The following is a 23,709-nucleotide window of genomic DNA, read 5'->3' on the forward strand; positions in this document are numbered from 1 at the left end:
GTTCGGAGCGCCAAAGTCACGTGATTTCAGCCGTTGGCAGTTTGACACGCGATCTGAATCATGATTCGACACACTGATTCATCTGTGCTCCGATGCTTCATGAAGCAGTGTTTTGAAATCGGCCATCACTAAATAAGTCGTTATTTTGTTTTTTTGGCGCTTCAAAAATATTCTCATCGCTTTATAATATTAATATTTACCCAAAAATGAAAATTCTGTCATTAATTACTCCCCCTCATGTCGTTCCACACCCGTAAGACCTTCGTTCATCTTCAGAACACAAATTAAGATATTTTTGATAATATCCGATGGCTCAGTGAGGCCTGCATCGGCAGCAATAACACTCCCTTTTTCAATGCCCAGAAAGCTACTAAAAACATGTTTAAAACAGTTCATGTGAGTACAGTGTTTCAACCTTAATGTTATGAAGTGACAAAAAAACAAAATAACGACTTTATTCAGCAATATCTAGTAATGGGTGATTTCAAAACACTGCTTCATGAAGCTTCAAAGCTTTACGAATCATTTGTTTCAAATCAGTGCTTCAGAGCGCCAAAATCACATGATTTCAGTAAACGAGGCTTCCTTACGTCATCAGTGTTTTGAAACTTCAATAGTTCACGTGACTTTGGCAGTTTGATACATGCTCCGAACCACTGATTTGAAACGAAAGATTCATAAAGCTTCATGAAGCAGTGTTTTAATATCGCTCATCATTAGATATTGTTGAATAAAGTCGTTATTTAGTTTTTTTGCGCACAAAAAGTATTCTCGTCGCTTCATAACATTAAGGTTGAACCACTGTAGTCACATGAACTGTTTTAAATATGTTTTTTGTAGCTTTTTGGGTATTTGAAAGTGTTAATTATCTTGCTCTCAATACAGGCCTCACTGAGCCATCAGATTTTATCAAAAATATCAGAATTTGTGTTCCAAAGATGAACGAATGTCGTACGGGTGTGGAACGACATGAGAGTGAGTATTTAATGACAGAAATTTCATTTTTGGGTGAACTAACCCTTTTAATGTCCTAATTGAACTAAGTCTTAATCCTGGCTTAATTTAAGTCCTGTCTGTGAAACCAGGACTTAAAGTTGTAGTGATTAAGGGATTAACAACCAAACACTGTAGTTGAAGACTGGAAGAGTTGGTTTGTGTTGTCGACATGTCTAGAAGACGCTGTTTTCTGCTCTGTGAATCCACGTTGACACGCTTTCAAAGGATGAGGCCTTGTGCTGGAACTTCTATGGTAAAACCTACACCATCGTTACTGTTGGTATAATCACTGTGTATCAAGTGCTGATGAAGACCTGGAGCTGAAACTCAGATATGGTTATAGGTGTTTCGTTTCCAACACGCGCTGTAAACAGTCGACCAAACAAAGCAGACTAGGCCATCTCGTCTGACCAATCAGAGTAGACCAATCACAACAGACTGGGCCGCCTGACCAATCAGAGCAGAGTAGGCTCTTAGAAAGGAGGGGTTTAGAGAGACTGTAACTTTGAACAAACCATTTTCAGACTCTTTGAGAAATGAGGTGATGTACAATGTATATTATGAGAAAAAGTGTTATCTTTATAATTATCCGGGCCTTTAGATTATTATTATTTGAGGCCTAAAGGATTGGATTCATGACATTAGCAACACATTTGCATTTTTAACAAGGGTCTGACTAATTATCACATACAGAGTTGGGGAGATTTACCAGACGTGTTTGAACTCGTCTTAATACATGTCCATTATTCTGTGATCCAGTGAGTCCACATTATGTGTTAGGAGAAGGTTAGAAAGGGCAACGTTGCTGAAAGCCCAACAATGTTTGAATTATAGTCCCCCATGAAAACTGAAATCAGAACTTGGGAAACCTGAGGAACAGTGTTGATGTGATCCCCTCACCCTATGTGGAGGGGTTTGGTAGATATAGAGTAGCCGTGTCCATAGCGCTTCGCGAGCTCACATTAGCCATGGCCATCCTGCTCTTTCTGGTTCTGTTGAAAGTCGTCCCAGCCAACTGTAAGTACTGAACACTATCAGGAGCTGACCTTCTTCTTTTTGCCTGCAGCTTTAGGTTTCTAACAAGGCAATATTATGACTCTTACAGTGTTTAAACTTAACTTTTACTATTTTAGCATTTAGGTCAATGACATGATGCTCATTTTTGTTTCGAATTGAATACAGCTTTGTTATGATAAGCATGTTTTTACTTTCTGAATTAAATTTCACTTTGATACAGGGGGCATTAAGTAAACAATGTCAGGCTGATAGAGTGACCTAATATTACAATAAAAAGGGTCTCTCTAAATAATGACATTTTTGATATATAGGAGGCAATATTTCCTAGAAAAACAAAACTGCTTCACTGCTTATTAATATATGGCATACTTTTGTAATATTGGAGGATCATGTGACACTGAGAACTGAAGTAATGAAGCTGAAAATCAAATCAAAGGAATAAATTACATTTTAAAATGTAATTTAAAATTTTAAATTGCAATAATATTTCACAATATTACTGATTTTACTGTATGTTTGATCAATAATGCAGCCTTGATGAGCAGAAGAGACTTCTTTCAAAAACATCAAGGTCTTAAGTCTCTTAAAATATCAGATAATTTTACGTTTTTATATATAAAGGACAAACATCTTATATTTTAAGAGAAGTATTTAAGTATAAAATATATTTAAATTTTTTAATTTTTTTTTTTTTTTTTAAATGAAAAAAAATAATGCTTTTGTTTAAGGAAATAGTTTGTACGTTACACCACATGACATCATTAGAGTCATTAATAATTAAATACAATTAAACTTTTTTTTGAAAATGGTATAAAAGATTTTCAAAATTACATTTTTTTCTTTTCTTTATCATTCTTGACCCATTTGATATGCATTCATGCATCTTATCAAATTCTGACTGTTTGAATCAAACATCTTACATCATAAACCAACATTAGATGACTTATTAGACTTCATAGAATATCAGGCTGTATATCCTTTCTTGGAACGAAACTTGACCTTTGTTTAACAGGGATACACAGGGTGTCAAGCTTGATTTTGTCAGCTGTCAATTTGAACTCGATGTAAATGAGATTAGAGTTTTATTTCATTGTCCTTTCGCTGTCACCTTGAGTTCTGTGCTATTTTAAATCTTTGTTGTATTGTTTTCCAGGTCTGGACTTTGTTCAGGGGCGCATTGTTGGTGGATATACCCCCTCGCCAAATTCGATCAAATACATAGTGTCGTTACAGAGCTCAAAAGGACAGCACTTCTGTGGAGGATCTCTGGTCCATAAGTACTGGGTGCTTACAGCCGCACATTGCAATATTGGGTGCGTGATTTTTCACCTTTTCTTTAAACAGATTCTCTGCCTAAACAGGCTGTTTATGAGACTTACAGGATGTGTAACAGCAGAGCTGATGGCCAAGTCTGTGGGTGAGTTGAAATGCACAGTAAAGCAGACAGGCAGGATGTGCGGTAACCTTGACCCGTCATCACTGTGTGGTACTTAATGAATGCTGGCTTATCTGCTGCTTGGCACGACTGAGCCTGCTAACAGGGAGAAATACTGTCATTCAACTCATGTCCTCTACAAAGAGTCACTGTGTATAACAAGTCATGTCAAGAAATCAGATTTCAAGCATATGTCTGGTATCTGTTTTATAGCTATAATGTTGCTTTAGTATGCAGTGGTTTTATTACCTATATAACTTATTACCTCAAAACATTTAACTAACTTGATTTTCTTAAATTAGTAGAACTTAAAATTTTTGTGACAAGTGGGGCGGGACCGAGAGCCTTGGAAGTGGAGCAATCCCACAGTTCCTTGCAGCCCAACCACAACACTGTTAGCCCGGATAAGTTGAATTTACTTAAAAAATTTGAGGAAACTAAAAAAATTAAGTAATGATTAAGTAATGTGAACTCGCCCAACTCATCATAATGTTAATTACATACAGTTAATTTACATAAGCATCACATTCAGATCTTGGTTAAATGTTAGATAGCAAATAACACATGCTATTATAACTATCAAAGAGACTGTCATTATATACTTGCATGTATATAATCAAACAACATACAGTACATATGGTCTTAAAAGTTTTGCAGTCCATCCACAACCTAACCATGGGCTCTCTTCACTACAAGGGTAACCCTAAAACTAACATAACAGAACCCCCTGTAAATCCCAACATAACACAACACAAAACACTAACGTATGTCTCCCTATGTTATATATCTTGTGCCAAAACACAAAATAACACTTTATTTCAGCATTTATTTATACAGTCTAACTGCTGGGAATTAGAAATCTGCTGCAACTCAACTCAATCATATTAAGTTTAGCTTACTACAATGACATTTTGAGTTCACGCAACTTTTTTCTGTTAAGTACAATGAACTTTCATTGTTATTTGAGTGAAACAAACTAATTTCATTTAATTAATTTCACTGTTCAGTTTTACAGTGTGTTTTTCAGAGGGTCGCGACTGTATTTTTGCTTGTCTTTAAGGAAGGATCAGATGATGGTGGTGGCTGGAGACTATACTCTGGGTGTTTATGAGGGGACAGAGCAGTACTCCAAGCCTCGGTCGCTCATCCTGCACCCTCTGTACAACAGGAGCACCAATAATGCAGATATTATGCTCATAAAGGTACATTCTCTTTGCCTCTGTATTGAATACATCACTCTTAAGTGAATGCATTTATGAGAGTAGAGTTACTCGACACTCAAATGAGAACAAAACTCAAATTTGCTTTGTAATGGACAAATTTTGCAACATCGACACTGTTATTGAACTGGATTGAATCAAATTGTACTGACTCGAGCTGAATAACGACACTATCATCTTTTGTAGAGCTGCTTGTTGCTGAACTAACTGTAATGAATCAACACTGAACTGACTTGAGCTGAATAATGACACTTGTCTTGAAGAGCTGCTTTACAGCAGAATTTGAGGTTACACTTTATTTTAAGGTGACGTATTAATTATCTACATGTACTTACTGTAGAGTTACAGTTATGGTCTGGTTTAGGGTTAGTTACTTGCAATTAGAAATAATTTACTGTTATTACTATAGTAAGGACATGTAGTAACGTGTAACTATGCCACCTTAAAATAAAGTGTTACTGAATTTGTCCCATATTTGATGATGTTTACATCATTAATTTGATTATTTTCCTGTTTATTACTGTGAAGCTCGTTTGCAACAATCTGTATTGTATGAAGTGCTATATAAATTAAGGTGACTTGGCTTGAATCTGTTACGTGAAATAAGGATAGATGCAATCGCAAGTCAGAAAATCTCATTTATTGAGCTTCACACCAGGTAAACAAAAGCAACAGGTAACCAGCAGCAGGGAGACGGCGACACAGGGACTTTGATGGGCCTGAAGTGAAGACGGAAGTGCCAGAAAGTCCAAGTGCTAGATGATCGTGCTGGGGTCCGTGGTAGTGAGTGAAGACGTGAAGAATCCAACGAAGAACAACAACTGGAACATGAACACGAAGACTCTTAATCCAATGGAAGCACACACGAAGAAACAGCAGGACATAAACCGGAGACTCCAAGCAACGATCTGACAAACATGAAACGAAAGACAAGGCGTTATATAGGCTGACAGAGATAGGAAACAGCTGCCGCTGATCACACAATCAGCGGCGACGCCCACATGAAACAATTAACGTGACAGCACAACGTAAACACAGACGACAGAATGAGACTGCGGATCTACAACCGTGACAGTACCCCCCCTCCTAGGAACGCCTCTCGGCGTTCCCAGGAGCACCTACCTGTCGATTGTAATCATCGATAAGGGAGTGATCCAGGATGTCCCTAGCAGGAACCCAACTTCTCTCCTCCGGACCGTAACCTTCCCAGTCCACCAAGTACTGAAATCCGCATCCCCTCCTTCTCGAGTCCAAAATACGATTCACCGAATAAGTGGGTTCCCCCATCTACGAGACGCGGCGGTGGAGGAACCGGGGTAGGCGGGTTAATGTGTGAATGAAACACAGGTTTGATTTTAGACACGTGGAAGGCGGGATGAATTCTCCTGTACGCCGGAGGAAGTTTGAGTCGGACTGCCACCGGATTAATGATCTTGGTGACAGGAAACGGGCCAATGAATTTGGGAGCAAGCTTATTAGAGACGGAGCGGAGAGGAATGTTCTTGGTAGAAAGCCACACTTTTTGACCCACGCCGTATACGGGAGGCTTCGACCGGTGGCGATCAGTCTTAGCCTTGGTGCGCGCCCCACTTGGAGAAGAGTCTCGCGGGCTCTAGTCCAAGTGCGGTGACACCTCTGGACAAAGGCGTGAGCGGAGGGGACCGCAACTTCGGATTCCAGACTGGGAAAAATAGGTGGCTGGTAACCTAAACTACATTCGAACGGTGAGAGGCCCGTAGAAGACACTGGTAATGAGTTATGAGCGTACTCAATCATAGAGAGTTGCTGACTCCAGGAGGAAGGATTCTTGGAAACCAAACATCGCAACATTCTCTCTAAATCTTGGTTGGCTCCCTTGGTTTGACCATTGGTCTGGGGATGGAACCCAGATGAAAGACTAACGGTCGCCCCCAGCAACTTACAAAACTCTTGCCAAAATTTGGACACAAATTGGGGCCCCCTGTCGGAGACCACATCCATCGGGAGGCCATGTAACCGAAAGACGTGATCTACGACAGTTACCGCTGTCTCCTTAGCAGAGGGTAATTTAGGCAAAGGGATGAAATGAGTCGCCTTCGAGAACCGGTCCACTACGGTCAAAACAACCGTGTTCCCCTGGGAGGGTGGGAGGGTGGTGACAAAATCTAGCGCAATGTGGGACCAGGGTCTCGAAGGGACAGACAGCGGTTGGAGCAACCCATCTGGGGGACGATTGGAAGTCTTACCAGTGGCACAAATCGCGCAAGCCAAAACAAAACTGCGAATGTCACGAGCCATAGCAGGCCACCAGAATCGTTGCTTGACCAAAAAACTGGTTCGATTAACCCCTGGGTGACAGGCTACGTTGGAACAATGCCCCCATTTGATAACACTGGACCTTAACCTCTCCGGCACAAATAAACGATTCGGTGGGCATCCGGGCGGAGGCGTTACCCCTTCTAAGGCCGACTTGACCTTCGATTCGACCTCCCATGTCAGAGTGGAGACCACTAATGTCTCAGGAAGAATACACTCGGGAGTAGACGGGCGTTCGGAAGGATCAAAAATACGAGAAAGAGAATCGGGTTTGATGTTTTTAGAACCCGGGCGGTACGAGAGAGAAAAATCAAAACGTCCGAAAAAAAGTGCCCACTGAGCCTGCCTGGAGTTTAGTCTTTTAGCCGTTCTGATATACTCTAAGTTCTTATGATCAGTCCAAACGATGAAAGGTACCCCCGAACCCTCCAACCAATGACGCCATTCTTCCAACGCTAACTTGACTGCCAGCAACTCTTTGTTACCAATGTCATAATTGCGTTCGGCCGGAGATAAACGATGAGAAAAAAATGCGCAGGGATGGATCTTATCGTCTGAGGGAGAACGCTGGGACAGAACTGCACCTACCCCCACCTCTGACCCATCGACCTCCACCACGAACTGACGTAAAGGATCAGGGGCTATGAGGATGGGAGCCGAAACAAAGTGACTTTTGAGTTTGGCGAATGCAGCCTCAGCTGCATCGGACCACCTGAACGCCGTTCTGGGGGAGGTCAAGGCGGTCAGAGGTGCGGCTAGTTGGCTGAAGTTGCAAATGAACCGCCGGTAAAAATTGGCGAAGCCCAGAAACCTCTGTAGGGCCTTACGGGAATCTGGGTTTGGCCAATCCACCACAGCCTTAACCTTGTCAGGATCCATGCAAATTCCCTCAGACGAGACGATGTACCCTAGGAAGGAAACAGACTGTGCATGAAAATCGCATTTCTCCGCCTTGACAAAAAGCCCATTCTCTAGCAGCCGCTGAAGCACTCGCCTGACGTGTTGAACATGTTCCTGGAGAGACGAGGAGAAAATCAATATGTCGTCCAGGTAGACATATATGAACTGGTCTACCATGTCTCTCAACACATCATTGACGAGTGCCTGGAAGACCGCCGGGGAGTTGGAAAGCCCGAAGGGCATGACCAAGTATTCAAAGTGCCCCCTGGGGGTGTTAAAGGCGGTCTTCCATTCATCCCCCTCCCTGATGCGGACCAAATGATAAGCGTTCCTTAAATCCAACTTTGTGAAAATGGATGCTCCCTGCAACCTCTCGAAAGCTGAAGACATCAACGGTAAAGGATAGGTATTCTTCACCGTGATGTTATTCAACCCTCGGTAATCAATGCAAGGTTGCAAGGAACCATCCTTCTTTCCAACAAAAAAGAACCCCGCCCCGCTGGAGAAGAGGAAGGGCGAATGAACTTAGCTGCTAGAGAATCAGAAATGTATTTCTCCATGGCCTCCCTCTCGGGAACAGACAGAGAGTAAAGTTTGCCTTTAGGCGGAGACTTACCGGGAACTAAATCTATGGCACAGTCATAGGGACGATGCGGAGGAAGAGAAGCAGCTCGGCACTTACTGAACACTTCCTTCAGGTCCAGATACTCCGTGGGCACGTTTGACAGATCCGCTGCCTTTTCCTGTAATACAGAGACAGAAGAACAAGCAGACACAAGACAAGACTCATGACACTGAGTGCTCCATCCCAACACGGAGTGCTGCCGCCAATCCACCCTAGGGTTGTGTTGTGTGAGCCAGGGATGTCCAAGTACAATGGGGGCCAGAGGGGAGTCCATGAGGAGAAATGATGGATTCTGTGTGATTACCGGAGGTGATAAGAGTAACAGAGTCGGTGGTGAAGGAAATGTTGGGAAGGTCTTGTCCATTGAGTGCGTTGACGGAAATCTGCCGGGTGAGAGGGATGATGGGCAGATGAAACCTTTGCGCGAACTGTGTGTCAATGAAATTGCCCTCCGCTCCGGAATCCAGTAAAGCTTGACAGTCCAGTGAGTGAGTGGCCCATCTCAGTCTTACCGGAAGGAGAGTGGATGGTGAGGACTTTTCGGCGGAGACCCCACCCGATAGTAGCCTCAGTTTTACTATCGGGCTCGATCTTTTACTGGACACGAGTTCAGGAAATGTCCAGCCCCTCCGCAGTAAATACAAAGTCCTTGGGATCTCCGCCTCTCTCTCTCCTCCCGGGAAAGCCGAGCCCTCCCTACCTGCATGGGTTCTGGATCGTAGGTGGGACCGACCGTGTCACCTGCGTAGACTCCTCGTGCTTCTGCACCCCGAAGTCCGAGGTCAGGACGAGGAAGATTCTCCAATCGATTGAGGCGGGTATCCACCCGTAGGGCCAGATCAATCAGACCATTAAGACTCTGAGGTAAATCCAAGACGTAAATCTCTCATTGGACACGGTCGGCCAACCCATGCAGGAAGACGTCCCACTGCGCCTCCTCGTTCCATTTGCAATCAGCCGCCAGCGTCCGAAACTCTATGGAGTAATCTGCCACCGTGCGGTTTCCTTGTCTCAGTCCCGTGAGACGTCGGGCTGCATCTCTCCCCGTGACCGCACGGTCAAACACCCACTTCATTTCGGCGGCGAGTGCTTGGAACGAGGCACAGCATGGGTCCTGGTTCTCCCACACCGCCGTTCCCCACAGTGCAGCCTGCCCGGTGAGCAGCGTGAGGATGAACGCCACCTTAGACTCCTCCCTCTCGAAGGTGCGTGGCTGAAGGGAAAAATACAATGAACATTTGTTCAGGAACGCTCTGCAAAAGTTAGGCTCACCAGCATAGGTCTGCGGCGTGGGAAGGCGTGGCTCCGGCTGATCTCCTTGCGCCGGTGATGGAGGAGGAACAGGCGGTGTGGGTGGCGCAGCGGGACTGCGGAGTTGTTGCAGCTGTTGGGAGAGCTCAGACACCTGTGTCACCAACGCCTGTACGGCGCGCCCGGTGGAAGAAATGCTCTCCTGCTGCTGGTCCATGCGAGCAATACTATGGTTGATGAACTCCGTCAAGGCCGCTGTACTTGCTGCATCCATGTTGATGGTCAGATCGTTCTGTTACGTGAAATAAGGATAGATGCAATCGCAAGTCAGAAATCTCATTTATTGAGCTTCACACCAGGTAAACAAAAGCAACAGGTAACCAGCAGCAGGGAGACGGCGACACAGGGACTTTGATGGGCCTGAAGTGAAGACGGAAGTGCCAGAAAGTCCAAGTGCTAGATGATCGTGCTGGGGTCCGTGGTAGTGAGTGAAGACGTGAAGAATCCAACGAAGAACAACAACTGGAACATGAACACGAAGACTCTTAATCCAATGGAAGCACAACGTAAACACAGACGATAGAATGAGACTGCGGATCTACAACCGTGACAGAATCTGATTGGTCAGTTATGGCATTGTGAATATATATATTATTTTTTATTTGTTTTTTATTTTAATAGTCATAATAATTATACAACAGTTAGTTCTGGTCCTTGAATTTGTCTAAGAGGCTTTTTTCATATGAGCTTTTCCACAAGTGCTCATATGAGTCCAACAGCACTGGGACTGTTTGTTTCTCTCCGCTTGTCTGTGTTTGCATGTTGCATTTGGTGGTGGGGATATTTCAGATGTTTTTTCACCAAGTTCCACTAGCAGGTGGCCACAGGTGACGTCATTGAGACATTAACTGAGGCTGAGTGTGAAATCGCAGAGTAGGTAATTCTTTAAAATAAGTAATTACTTTGTGTCCAATAAAAAAGTGAGTTCTATAAACTATGAATATGTGTAGTGTGAATGAGATCTGGACATTCTCTACATTCGTTACTAACCCCTCCTGTTCGAACCACCTGCTCTTAGTGGGACTCGAACCCGGGTCCACTGGCATGGGAGTCAGCACTCTAACAAAGAGGCTAAAGACCATAGTCTCTAATGTCAATTGCACCTCTTAAGATCAGGGGAGTGAGGTTTACATGCACAGTTCTTACCGGCCTACGTCCGTTACATAGGCATCAGTTACGTCGCTTCTCTGTCATTCACAAATCATCTCCAGTGGCCTCATGGGATACAATCAGTATGTTTAGAATCTTGGCAAAAGAGGTAGTGTCACAGTCACCGTCTCATCCCGTTTGTTTTGATTGTCATGTGCTTTTTCAGTTCTCAGTTCCCGCCACTCATCATTCACCATGGACACTAATCACCCTCACAGCTGTTTGTCATTTACATTGTGTATTTAAGTTCCTTCCTGCCTTCAGTTTATTGTCCGGTATTGTTAGTGTTACATGTGTTTGTTGTCGCCTGTTCTTCCATTCCTTGAGATTAAACTTCATTGTGTTACTTGTATCTACTGTCTTCATCTTCCTTGGAGCCAACCCGTAGCAAGTAGGTCATCCAGGTACTTTTTTCATCTACTGTTTTATGAATGCTGTGAATTTAGACATACTACTTTTTCACATATTGTTTTTCACCTACGGAAGTATGCGATTTTGGGTGCAGAATCTTGATTCATCGCATCATCCATTCAACCAATTTGTTCAAAATCACTGATTCATTCAGGAATAAAACTGGCTGCATTTGAATATGTCTACTTTATGTGAAAAGAGTATTATTTCCAAATTTGTAGTATTAATAAAACATTAAGCAAAAACTACCCAGATGACCTCTTACTTCCATTGAGATTCTGAAGGAGCATCTGATAGACACTTTACTATCCCATGAGGCCACGGAGGTGAGATTTGAATGTGAAGCAACACAACTGATGCTGTGAGGTTACATAACAATGGCAACATGAAGAATCTATTACGTCTAGATCATATTCATACAACACTCATTCATATTATATAAAACATACTTTTTTTAAGGGTTGTGAAGTAAGAATTAAGTCATAAGAAGTAACTACTCACAGAGTACGCAATTTCTTTAAAATCGGCATGAAATGGAAGTCTTTTCTCCCCTATTGTGACATATATATATATATATATATATATATATATATATATATATATATATATACAAGTGAAATGGCTTCTCAAACCAGAAAAAATGTAGGGCGGGGCTTGATTTTGTCCATGGGGAATTGATTTTGATGGATGGATGGTTTGCTATTAGCCGATCTCATGTGAGTGACAGATTGTCCCGCCCTCGTGCCAGTAAAAACATCAGAGAAGAGAAGAGATCTCGCTGAACGAGGGAGGGGAAGTTATTTTGATTAAAGATTACGAGGTACATGAATTAAAAAAAATAATGATGTGCACAGATAAATCATTTATAGTAATATTCAATTTAAAAAGATACATTTTGATTTCATGGTGACTTTAAGAAACTTTAAGAGTCACTGAATTATTCACTTAACCAAATTGTTCAAAATAACAGATTCATTCAGGAATTAAATGCCACTATTGCTGTGTGTTGCGGACAAATACTGTAGATGTATTCTGCTTCAACATTGTTTGGAAAGATATTCTTTGACAGATCAAAAATAGATATTATGTCTAAAATCTTACTTAATGTTGAGTTCTTGTTTAATGAATTGAAAAAAGTTCAATATTTACATTACTACCAAGCTGGTCACCTTTGTTATGCTTTCTGATATATGGTAAACAGTTTGACGGTGTAAGTTGTGCTTTTATACCAACTCTGATCTGTATATCGGTCTCTGGATGTGGGTTTTTTCAGCTTAGTGCGCCTATAGAGCTGAACAGGTACGTGTCGCTCGCCCCACTCCCCAAACAGAACACAGGGCTGTTGGCGGGCAGGATGTGCCGGGTGTCTGGATGGGGCTCCACCAGCCACAGTGGAGGTCTGAACCCTCTCACCCTGCGTACGGTCAAACTCCCCATCGTCTCCAACTCCAAGTGCAACAGCAGTGACTCCTTCAGTGGAAACATCACAACAAACATGATCTGCGCGGGGTCCAGAATGGGAGGAAAAGATGCGTGTAAGGTACTTGCTATAACGACCAGCTGACGTACTTCATTATCCATGATTCAATGCTTTACAGAGATGTTGGCATTGTGATGTTCCAGGGGGACTCCGGAGGGCCGCTGGTGTGTGATGGACGTGTCTACGGCCTGGTCTCTTGGGGAAATGGCTGTGGAGATCCAAGGTTTCCAGGGGTGTATACGGCCGTGTCCCGGTTCCGCCGGTGGATTGACCAGACCATATACAGCCCATACTCACGGTGCCTTAAGTCAGCTGGTCTTTTCAGCAGGGAAGACTAGACTTCCGTGTATTTGCATTCATGCAATGTGAAAACAATATTCTTTAATTATAGGCACCTTTATCCCTGTCGACTTTTTGAAAATAAAGTCTCCTAAAACATGCATCACATTCTCACTATAGGTTAATCTGTTCCACAATTTTTTGTCATAAACATTTCCTCTATATCTGAAATTAGTGTTTTTACAGCTTTCTGGAAATTATATTTTAACTTTTTTTTTTTTTTAGAATATTGTCTTGCTAAAACTAAATTCTAGCATTCATGTATCCTTAATACCTATATAGTTTTTGCATAATTTGACAAAATAACAGCTTGCTTGGAAATGATGAACAATAGATGCACACAGTTTATAAATTTTAATTATCTTGGATTTTCATTCTTTATTAGAGAAAGAATTGTTAATTGCAGTGGTAATGCTGGAACTGCATTAATTTTTATTGAAAAATATTTATAATTAATTTACACACACAATATATATATACAGTACAGTTCAAAAGTTTGGAACCACTAAGATTTTTAATGTTTTTAAAAGAAGTTTCGTCTGCTCACCAAGGCTACATTTATTTAATTAAAAATACAGTAAAAAACAGTAATATTGTGAAATATTATTACAATTTAAAATAACTGTTTTCTATTTGAATATATTTCACAAAGTAATTTATTCCTGTGATGGCAAAGCTGAATTTTCAGCATCATTACTCCAGTCTTCAGTGTCACATGATCCTTCAGAAATCATTCTAATATGCTGATCTGCTGCTCAAGAAACATTTAATGTGTACAATTGTACAAAATATTTGTGTACAATATTTTTTTTCAGGATTATTTGATGAATAGAAAGTTCAAAAGAACAGTGTTTATCTGAAATCTAATCTTTTGTAACATTATAAATGTCTTTACTGCCACTTTTGATTGATTTAATGCATCCTTGCTGAATAAAAGTATTTATTTCTTTAATTTCTTTTCAAAAAAATAAAAATAAAAATTCTTACTGACCCCAAACTTTTGAACGGTAGTGTATAATGCTACAGAAGCTTTGTATTTCAGATAAATGCTGTTCTTTTGAACTTTCTATTCATCAAGGAATCCTGAAAAAAAAAGTACACAACTGTTTTCAACATTGAAAATAATCATAAATGTTTCTTGAGCAGCAAATCAGCATATTAGAATGATTTCTGAAGGATCACGTGACACTGAAGACTGGAGTAACGATGCTGAAAATTCAGCTTTGCATCACAGGAATAAATTACTTTATCAAATATATTTAAATAGTACACAGTTATTTTAAATTGTAATAATATTTCACAATATTACTGTTTTTACTGTATTTTTAATTAAATAAATGTAGCCTTGGTGAGCAGACGAAACTTCTTTTAAAAACATTAAAAATCTTAGTGGTTCCAAACTTTTGAACTGTACTGTATATATATATATATATATATATATATATATATATATATATATATATATATATATATTGATATAGTTTGGTTTTTTTTTACTGTTTGTTCAGTTTAAAACATGTAATAATTAATGTTTTTTTAATGGATTTACAAATTTTAATATTGAACGAATAGGGCTGGGACAAGAGTCAAATAAATCATTACATAAAAGGCATTTGGAAAAAAAAAACTTTATATTCATCAAATAATCCTAAATAAAACATATCACAATTTCCACAAAAGTATTAAGCAGCAAAACTGTTTTCAACATTGATAATAATCAGAAATGTTTCTTTGGCAGTAAATGAAAATTAAATTAGAATGATTTCTGAAGGATCATGTGACACTGAAGACTGGAGTAATGATGCTGAAAATTCAGCTTTGATCAGTAATAAATTACATTTTATACAATATATTCAAATACAAAACAGTAATTGATGTAACGGTAATTTAACTTGTAATAATATTTCACTGTATTTTTGATAAAACACTCAAAAAAATAATTGTTGGATTTTCTTAAAAAAGCAGTGTCATGTAGTTTCACACAGCTATATTGAGTAATTTGTACAAATAACAATTTAGTTGTATGAACAAAAGAAATTCAAGTAAAGCTGACAAAGTTTATTTGAATAAATACAAATCATTTGAATTTGTCACTGTTACATAATATTTATATGTGCAGTTTACTTAATACATAAGATGAACACATTTATTATTTTAATTTATATATATTAACTATTTGCTCTACAAAATGCACTCAAATATGACTCATCGAACAAACTCAATTTAATTGAGAGCAGAAATTTCAATGTCCAACATAACAACATCTTTCCCTTTACTGAAAAACACATAAAATAACTTTTTAATCCCTAAATTTACTCTCCTAATGCAAAGCATGCTGGGAACTATGGATCCACTGCCCAGTTATGTCAACATTAATTTGTGCGTTTCACTCAGCAATGTTAAGTTGACTGAACAAACACTTAAGTAAAGCTGACAATACTCATTTTTAGTAGAAACAACTCAAGTTAAATTAAGTTCATGTAGTTACATGAGTTTTTAAGTAATGTGAACAAGAATTGTTTGAGTGAAACTAAAAACATTTTTTGAGTGAATAAATGGTGCTTTAGTGAGCAGAGACTTCTTTCAAAAACAATAACAAATCTTACCAACCCCAAACTTTTAAATAGTAGTATAAAGTTGAAAAAACACTCATAAGTGGAAGCGAATTAATCTAAATGTAATGCGAATGCCTCTTAAAACTACTACAAGCACAGTTCCTATCATTATAAGTGTTGTAAAAAAACTTAGACAGTGATGTTGTGAAAACTGATCAGTACCTTTGAATATCAGTTAGTCCCTCTTTAAAATGCTTATTTGCTTGGGAATTATCCCAGAAGGTTTCACCAAAGGATATTAAATGCAGAAAAATTGCCTTTGTTTAGCTCAAATGTTGTGAACAGGAAGCTATAAAAGGTTTTGACGTTGTACTGTACACGCAACAAAGGATGTTTGCACATTTAATAGGACCGGGTGTGTCCGCAATTTCTCTTCTCTGGAGGTTGCATTAGTTCCAGGAGCTTTTGGTTTCACTGCCTGCACATGACACCACATGTAAGATGATCACTGCATGACAGGCCCCATGTGAACCACACACAATCATTCACAGCAGTTATCTGTGTATCATATGAATGCATTCAAATGCTCAGTTTCATAATAATAACTTTTATGGAGCTGGGGGCATCATTCATTACTTACATAATTAAAAACAATAGGTAACATTAAGCGTAAAGGTTAAACCAACCAACAATAAGGTCATATGGGAAGAGTGATGTTATTGAAGGGGCTGCTAACATGTTTGGCATAAAATGAATAGTGTTTCATGGGAAATAACGTGCAGAACAGCACGTTCCCACAGGGGAAAGCATATGCCACACAAAAATGAGCAAATACTAAAGAACAATGGGTAATTTCACGTGTCAGACTCCATCTGATAAAATATTCAGTATGTGCAGAACTTGTGACTGATGTGATAATTATTGAATATGACTTTTTCTTATAAGCTGAGCGATATTAATTTTATTATGTGCAATGTACCATAAAAATATTTTGGGTCTACGGTTGTGATGTTTTTTTTTTTTTTATCATTATAAAGTTATTTGAAATCTTTCTGTGATGGACTGGCCATCTGTCCAGGGTGCTTTCCTCTGCTTTTGGCCTAGGAAACTGGGATAGGCTCCAGCCCTATGACTTAAAAGGTTGTATAAGGAATAAAGAGAGAAGATAGAGAGATATTTAAAATCTTAATGTGGTTATTGAGGTTTACAACGGTAACACTTCATTTCGATAGTCCACTTTAGACATTCTAACTACAAGTAACTTTACTACTACATTTATAAATACATTAGAGTATTAGTTGACTGTCTGCTTAAAGTGTTAATTCACCCAAAAATGAAAATTCGGTAACACTTTAGAATACTGGTCCTTCATTAATGAATAACTACACAGGAACAAATAAGTAATGCATTATTAACACTCTAGTAAACTACTATTAACTAACAAGAAACTCTAATTAATGAATTAGTAAGTAATAGTGCTCAGTTGAACATGGCAGTTCATTATTAACTACTGTTTTTTCATACCTCCCAGAGAACTACTACTATATACAGGTTCATAATTAATGTGAATAATGCATAATGTATAATTAATTCTTAAGAAAAGGTCATGGTTACCCACTAGTAATGACTGAAGTATTACCAAATACTTAAGAAGGAATTACTAATTATTTGGATCAGTATTCTGAAGTGAGAAACATGATAACTCTCTAATAACTGCTGGAGTCATTGTAAACCTTTGAGGTTTTTGTACAGTTTTGTACAGTAATTCCTTATGTTATATTTAGTAACACTTAAGTAATTACTAATGGGTTACCACGATCTTCACTTTAGAATACTGATCCAAATAATTAGTGGTTCCTTTAGAATGATGTAGTAGCACTTGAGTCATTACTATCCAATACTTTACAAAAACCTCAAAAGTTTACAATGACTCCAGCAGTTACTAGAGAGTTGTTATGTTTCTCACTTCTGAATACTGATCCAAATAATTAGTAATTCCTTCTGAAAGATTTGATAATACTTCAGTCATTACTAGTGGGTTAGTGGGTTACCATTATCTTCACTTTAGAATTAATTATACATTATGCATTATTCACATTAATTATGAACCTGTAGTTCTTAGTAGTTCTCTGGGAGGTATGAAAAACAGTAGTTCCTGATTAGCTAATAGTGAACTACCACATTCAACTGAAGCACTATTATTTACTAATTCAGTAATCAGAGTTTCTTGTTAGTTAATAGCAGTTACTAGAATGTTAATAATGTATTACTCATTTGTTCTTGTGTAGTTATTCATTAATGAAGGATCAGTATTCTAAAGAGTATTCACCCTCATGTCGTTCCACACCCATAACACCTTCATTCATCTTCAGAACACAAATTAAGATATTTTTGCTAAAATCTGATGGCTCAGTGAGGCCTTCATTGCCAACACTTTCAATGCCCAGAAAGCTACTAAAGACATATTTAAAACAGTTCATGTGACCACAGTGGTTCAACTTTTTGTGCACCACAAAAACAAAATAACGACTTTATTCAGCAATATCTAGTGATGGTTGATTTCAAAACACTGCTTCATGAAGCTTCAAAGCTTTACAAATCTTTTGTTTCGATTCAGTGGTTCAGAGCACCAAAATCACATGATTTCAGTAAACGAGGGTTCGTTACATCATAAGTTTTTTGAAACTTCAATAGTTTACATGACTTTGATACACGCTCCGAACCACTGATTCGAAACAAAAGATTCGTAAAGCTTCGGAGCTTCATGAAGCAGTGTTTTGAAATCGCCCATCACTAGATAAAGTCGTTATTTTGTTTTTGAAGATGTTCATCAAGGTCTTACGGGTGTGGAACGACATGAGGGTGAGTAATTAATGACAGAATTTTCATTTTTATGTAACCTAAAACACTTTAATATCTGCTAACACTTTATTTTGATGCTTCCCAACAGACATTATACTGACTATAAGTAACTTTCTAACTACATGTCAACTTATTCTACTAACCCTAACAGTCTACTAATACCCTGAGAGTTAGTTGACATGTAGTTACTGCAGTACTAAGGATATTGCAGTATTTCTTCTAAATGATTTATCCATGTACATCAATATTGTTTTTAAATGAATGTGCCTCGTAATCTTTAATCAAAGTAACTTCCCTTCCCTCTTGCTGCGTCATCTCTTCTGTTCTCTGATGATGTGTTTACTGGCATGAGGGCGGGGCAACCTGTCACTCACATCAGATCCACCAATACCACAACCATCCAATCAATTCCCCTTGAACAAAATCAAGTCCCTACATTTTTCGTGTTCGAGAAGGCGTTTCACTTACAATAGGGAAGAAAAGACTAGCGCAACTTCCGTTTCATGCCGACTTTAAAAGGGAATATGAGATGCATCCTGCATCTTTTGATATTGATGTCAGACTGCGATTCCAGTCACAATCTAAGAACCAGTTGAGAATCACAGCTGTAGTCTGTCAACACATCATTTCCAAGCACACTAAGCCTGCCTTCTTCATCTTTCCTCTTGATATTGAACTGTCTGAAGCCTAAGCATTCAAATGACCTCTCTGGAAAGAAATAGGCTGGTTTTTGAAAACCGAGACGAAGCACCAACTGAACTGAACTGTGTTCACCATTTCAGCTATTCAGATCAGACAGAACAGAACAAAATGGCCTCTCATTCACAGATGGGAGGAAGCAGTGCATCTCGCTTCCATCCTGCTGGATGGATATTTCTGCAGTGGTCTGACAATGAAGCTGCTCAATCCTGGAAAGGTTATGACTGTGCCCAGTGCAGAAGATTATACTCTCAAAATCTTGGACAGAGGAACAAACCCCCTCAGCTCATATCCAGATTGTGCCAGTATGACTGCAGCATCATTCCAGCTTCTGATATTACAAAATAAAAACCTATGCACAGAGGGGAAAAAACATCCCATATTGCTTTCTCTCGTGATTTGCAGACGTTTTAATATTATATTCTGTTTATTCAGGCTTTGACCGAAAAGCATGTAATAAGGATGAAATAAGAACAGGCTCTTTTTACAACTAAGATATGAGGTCTTATAAAATGTAGATGGCTCGCAATGTTATTAAACGGAGTCATTTAATCCCACTGGTGATTGATTTACACAATCATGTGCCTTAACCCTTTAACGGATTTCTTAACATTTTGGTAGCAGATTGAAAGTGTGAAACACTGTGAATCAGGCCTATCAGTTTCACAGATAGATAGATAGATAGAATAGATAGATAGATAGATAGATAGATAGATAGATAGATAGATAGAAAGACAGACATACAGATAGATAGATAGATAGACAGACAGACAGACAGACAGAAAGACAGACAGACAGACAGACATATAGATAGATAGATAGATAGATAGATAGATAGATAGATAGATAGATAGATAGATAGATAGATAGATAGATAGATAGATAGATAGATAGATAGATAGATAGTTATTTTTCACTGGATTTTTTTCTCTAATCTTGGTGGCTCTTGACTCTATTCTGAGGGAGTTTTTTGTCCATGATATATTAAGTTTTTGTTTTTGCAATATTGTTATTCTATTCAAAATTCATTCATAAAAACATTATATTTGGGAAACATATGTTTAAAAACTTGATGATGATGATTTTGGTATTCAAGGTGAGAGTTATTTGATGGCATGACATTTTTAGAGTCATTATTACATCAGCAATTTTGAAAAGATCATTTTATATAAACTTTGTCTCAAAATGTAAAATCAACATAGAAATATTCTAGTAAACTAGAATGAAATAATAAAAGATCATCTTTATTTGTCAGTGACACGTTGGAGGCATCTTGTTCCATGGACAAATAGCTTGGAAATTTCCCAAGATTAACATTGGCGATAGCTGCACTGAAAGAGCTGGAGAGGAAGCCCGCGCCTCAGTGACGTTCATTCTCCATCAGGGATCTTTGTTTTGCATCGCTTCCCAATTTGCATTTGTTTCTCAGGTTTTCCATACGACGCTCCAGCCGCCGAAAAGCCCCGAGCGCGCAAAGGCGCATTCCTCCGCGAGCGTCCACTCACATTTCGAGAATTCCAACATTGGGAAATTTGGAATAGTTGAAGCGGGCGCGAGCTGAAAGGAGGAAATTACATGTATTCGCCCCGCGTCCCAGACATCCACTCGCGGAGACACGTGCGATAGAGGTAAACAGCCGAGAGATTCGCTCGACAAAATTCACCTCGCGCTATCGATTCAGCTGAACATACAGTAGCCGCGGTTAGTTCATACAGCATGTCGGATGTATTACCGTATAACGAGGATAAAATGACTCATTATGGCAACGACGGGGACGAGGAACACCTTTCCTTCACCTGCCGCCTTCAAGACACCAACAACTTTTTCGGTGGCAACCAGAATAAACGACCACCAAAGCTCGGGCAGATCGGGAGAAGCAAAAGAGGTAACGGACAAAGCCTTTGTTTATTACACAAACAAATGGCGCAGATGATGCGAAATTCCATGTTGCGCTTCTCGATTATGCCTTTACGCACGAAATGTGGCGAAAATGATGCGTCAGATGATTTCACGTGCAGTATAATCAGTTTTCTGGCGCTTAAACGCTTCGGTTCTCGATAGACAGCGATTCTGATACAGTGATGTATTGCGCCATTTCTGTTGTATTAAAATTCATGGCAACATGGAATCTCCATCTTTGTGCCAGTGCATAGCGTGAGACAATAGCTGATCTGTGAGTTGGTCTCTCATCATCAACCCTTGTGTCTCTGTTCACTAACAGTCATTGAAGAAGAAAACGATGGCGAAGCACTGGACAAGAGCACAGAGAAATCCTCGTCGGCGTGAACGGACCCAAAGACTCTTAACCTCTCTGATGTGTTTATCCAAAGACATTGTGAAGAGGCTCTCTCTCCCATCTGGCGACAAGCACTCCACACATTCTCCTCTCCCTAACTCCATTGTCCAGGGTTTACAGTGTGACGGGGCAGCGGACTGACCCGGTGGTCCGGAAGAATGGCCCAGGGGGGGCTTGAAGGAATACTGTGTTTTCCAAACTATACTCCGAGATATGTGCAATGACAGGGTTCGGTCTCATTAAAGAGATCGGGCTCTACTTCTTTCTTTCTTTTTGATTCTAATGAAGCAATTCGATAGACTGAGCAAATGGTACCATTAACATCAAACCAGTATCTTCCCGCTTAACCCAGTAGCCTACTGGTGGTGTTAATGGTATACTAGCAATGTCAACCTCTTCTTCCACAGTGGACCTCCAAAGAGGTTTCACTATGTATGTAAAAAAAAAAAAAAAAAAAAAAAAGAGAAGCTATTTATTAAATCTTTGGATACATATTTTGCAGTGTTGAAGGTTGAGCAAACGTTTTATATAGTAGACCGATGACGAGAAGTGACTTTTGCTTTGGATAAATGTTTTGTATGTAGCTTAACTGTGATTCTCGTGATCTGCTTCGTTTCATTTCATTCACTTGTTCAATCTGGAATGTCAGTTTCAAGACAGTAACCTTATTATCGTAAAGTATATTTACTGTAGATGTGCCAAATTATCCTGAGAGAAACATATATTTCTGTGCTTTCTTCACGTGCACAGGTTTATTAATATTCGGTGGTCATGTTTACAGGGCTCTTTCATACTTGTGATGTATTCTAGTCATGCATGACGAACCTCAAGACCTTAAGAACGTCTTCTTGAATATAACGTATTTATCTCACAAAACATTTCTACAAAATATCTGTTATAATAAAGATTTTGAGAAACATTCAAAGAGACACCCTTTTTTTCCCCCCTGACACATATCTAATGCTCCGTTTAGCACACTGAAATTTGTGCGTGTGCACAAATCCAGGGGACGTGACATTTCCGCCTCTGTCACAAGCTTTAAATGATTCATGGTTTGGGATTAGCATTGTCAAAGCGCACCATCTAAAAATCCAGTCCGCTGAGATCGGGAGGAATCACGTGGCGTGTCAGAGCAAATATTATCTGCAAACTGTACGAGTGAGTTTCCCAGAGCTTCTCCTGCCAGTCTGGAGGTAACGCTGTTAAAAACACTGGCTGGATGGGCTGCCATGGCAACTGATTCACCTCCCCTGAAATTTCCATTGTGTCCACTAGGGAAACCACAGCAGAGGATCTGACAATGTGGATGAATATTACATCAGTCCACATGAATTGTTTGGCTGCATTAAGTTGTTTTGTATGTGGCACGATTTAAAAAAAAAAGTAAGTTACCTGGTTGCCTTAAAATTTTGAGTTCATTGAAATTAAAAAATAGAGTCAATACAATGAAGGCGATTGGTTTAATCGACAGAAACTCAAAATATTATGTTATCTGAACTACATTAACTAGTTGATTTGACAAAAGAAAATCATTTATGCACTGGCCGAAACAAGTGCCTATTCAGCACTATATGCCAAAATTATAAACCATCCTAAAAAGGCATTCCAAGACAGCTGGAGATAAAGAGACAGTTCCTCAAAAGCAAACAGCAGTCTGAGGTTCTGCTATGAATTGGCGTGTTCAGATTATGACATCATCATGCGTTCAAAAAAAATGTCCCAAGCACCAGGGAACACCATAGCATGAGGATCTCAGCTGAATAACGTTAGCTCACGTCAGAACGCATTATGTAATTCACAAGGGATGTTGGCAGTGTGCGGTGGCACAGTCTGCTGGTGCTGTTTTTGGTAGAGACATGCAAATAATCTGGCTCCTGCTGCAATTTGCATTTGGCTTCTATGTTTTGCTTTTGTTTCAACGGGGGCTTCGGCTTTAGGTTTCATGGGAGCGCCCCGGCTGAAGACAGTATGACTGCAGAGGGCTACATGATCAGAACAGGGAAATTTTGTGGTGGGATTGGAAATGAACTACGGAAGGTTTCTGGAATTCCAAGACTCGGTTGCTGTAATTAGTCGAGCATGAAAATAACTATTTGGAATGTTTGTTTTGCTGACGTAG

At 39.4% G+C, this 23,709-nt stretch overlaps 2 protein-coding genes across 2 annotated transcripts; both read left to right on the forward strand.

Annotated features, from left to right (window-relative positions):
* The first annotated feature begins 1,964 nt into the window (after positions 1 to 1,964).
* Positions 1,965 to 13,664, forward strand: si:dkey-33m11.7 (trypsin). Its single transcript, XM_048173683.1, has 5 exons — positions 1,965 to 2,013; positions 3,128 to 3,326; positions 4,509 to 4,650; positions 12,633 to 12,899; positions 12,983 to 13,664. Exons 1-5 carry the CDS (start codon positions 1,965 to 1,967, stop codon positions 13,175 to 13,177), a joined length of 852 nt encoding a protein of 283 aa, XP_048029640.1. The 3' UTR covers positions 13,178 to 13,664.
* A 6,911-nt stretch (positions 13,665 to 20,575) lies between these two features.
* Positions 20,576 to 22,515, forward strand: camk2n1 (calcium/calmodulin dependent protein kinase II inhibitor 1). Its single transcript, XM_048173588.1, has 2 exons — positions 20,576 to 21,179; positions 21,516 to 22,515. Exons 1-2 carry the CDS (start codon positions 21,011 to 21,013, stop codon positions 21,578 to 21,580), a joined length of 234 nt encoding a protein of 77 aa, XP_048029545.1. The 5' UTR covers positions 20,576 to 21,010; the 3' UTR covers positions 21,581 to 22,515.
* Positions 22,516 to 23,709: the final 1,194 nt, after the last annotated feature.

Source organism: Megalobrama amblycephala, linkage group LG21 (assembly GCF_018812025.1).
Source record: "Megalobrama amblycephala isolate DHTTF-2021 linkage group LG21, ASM1881202v1, whole genome shotgun sequence".
Classification (NCBI taxonomy): Eukaryota; Metazoa; Chordata; class Actinopteri; order Cypriniformes; family Xenocyprididae; genus Megalobrama; species Megalobrama amblycephala.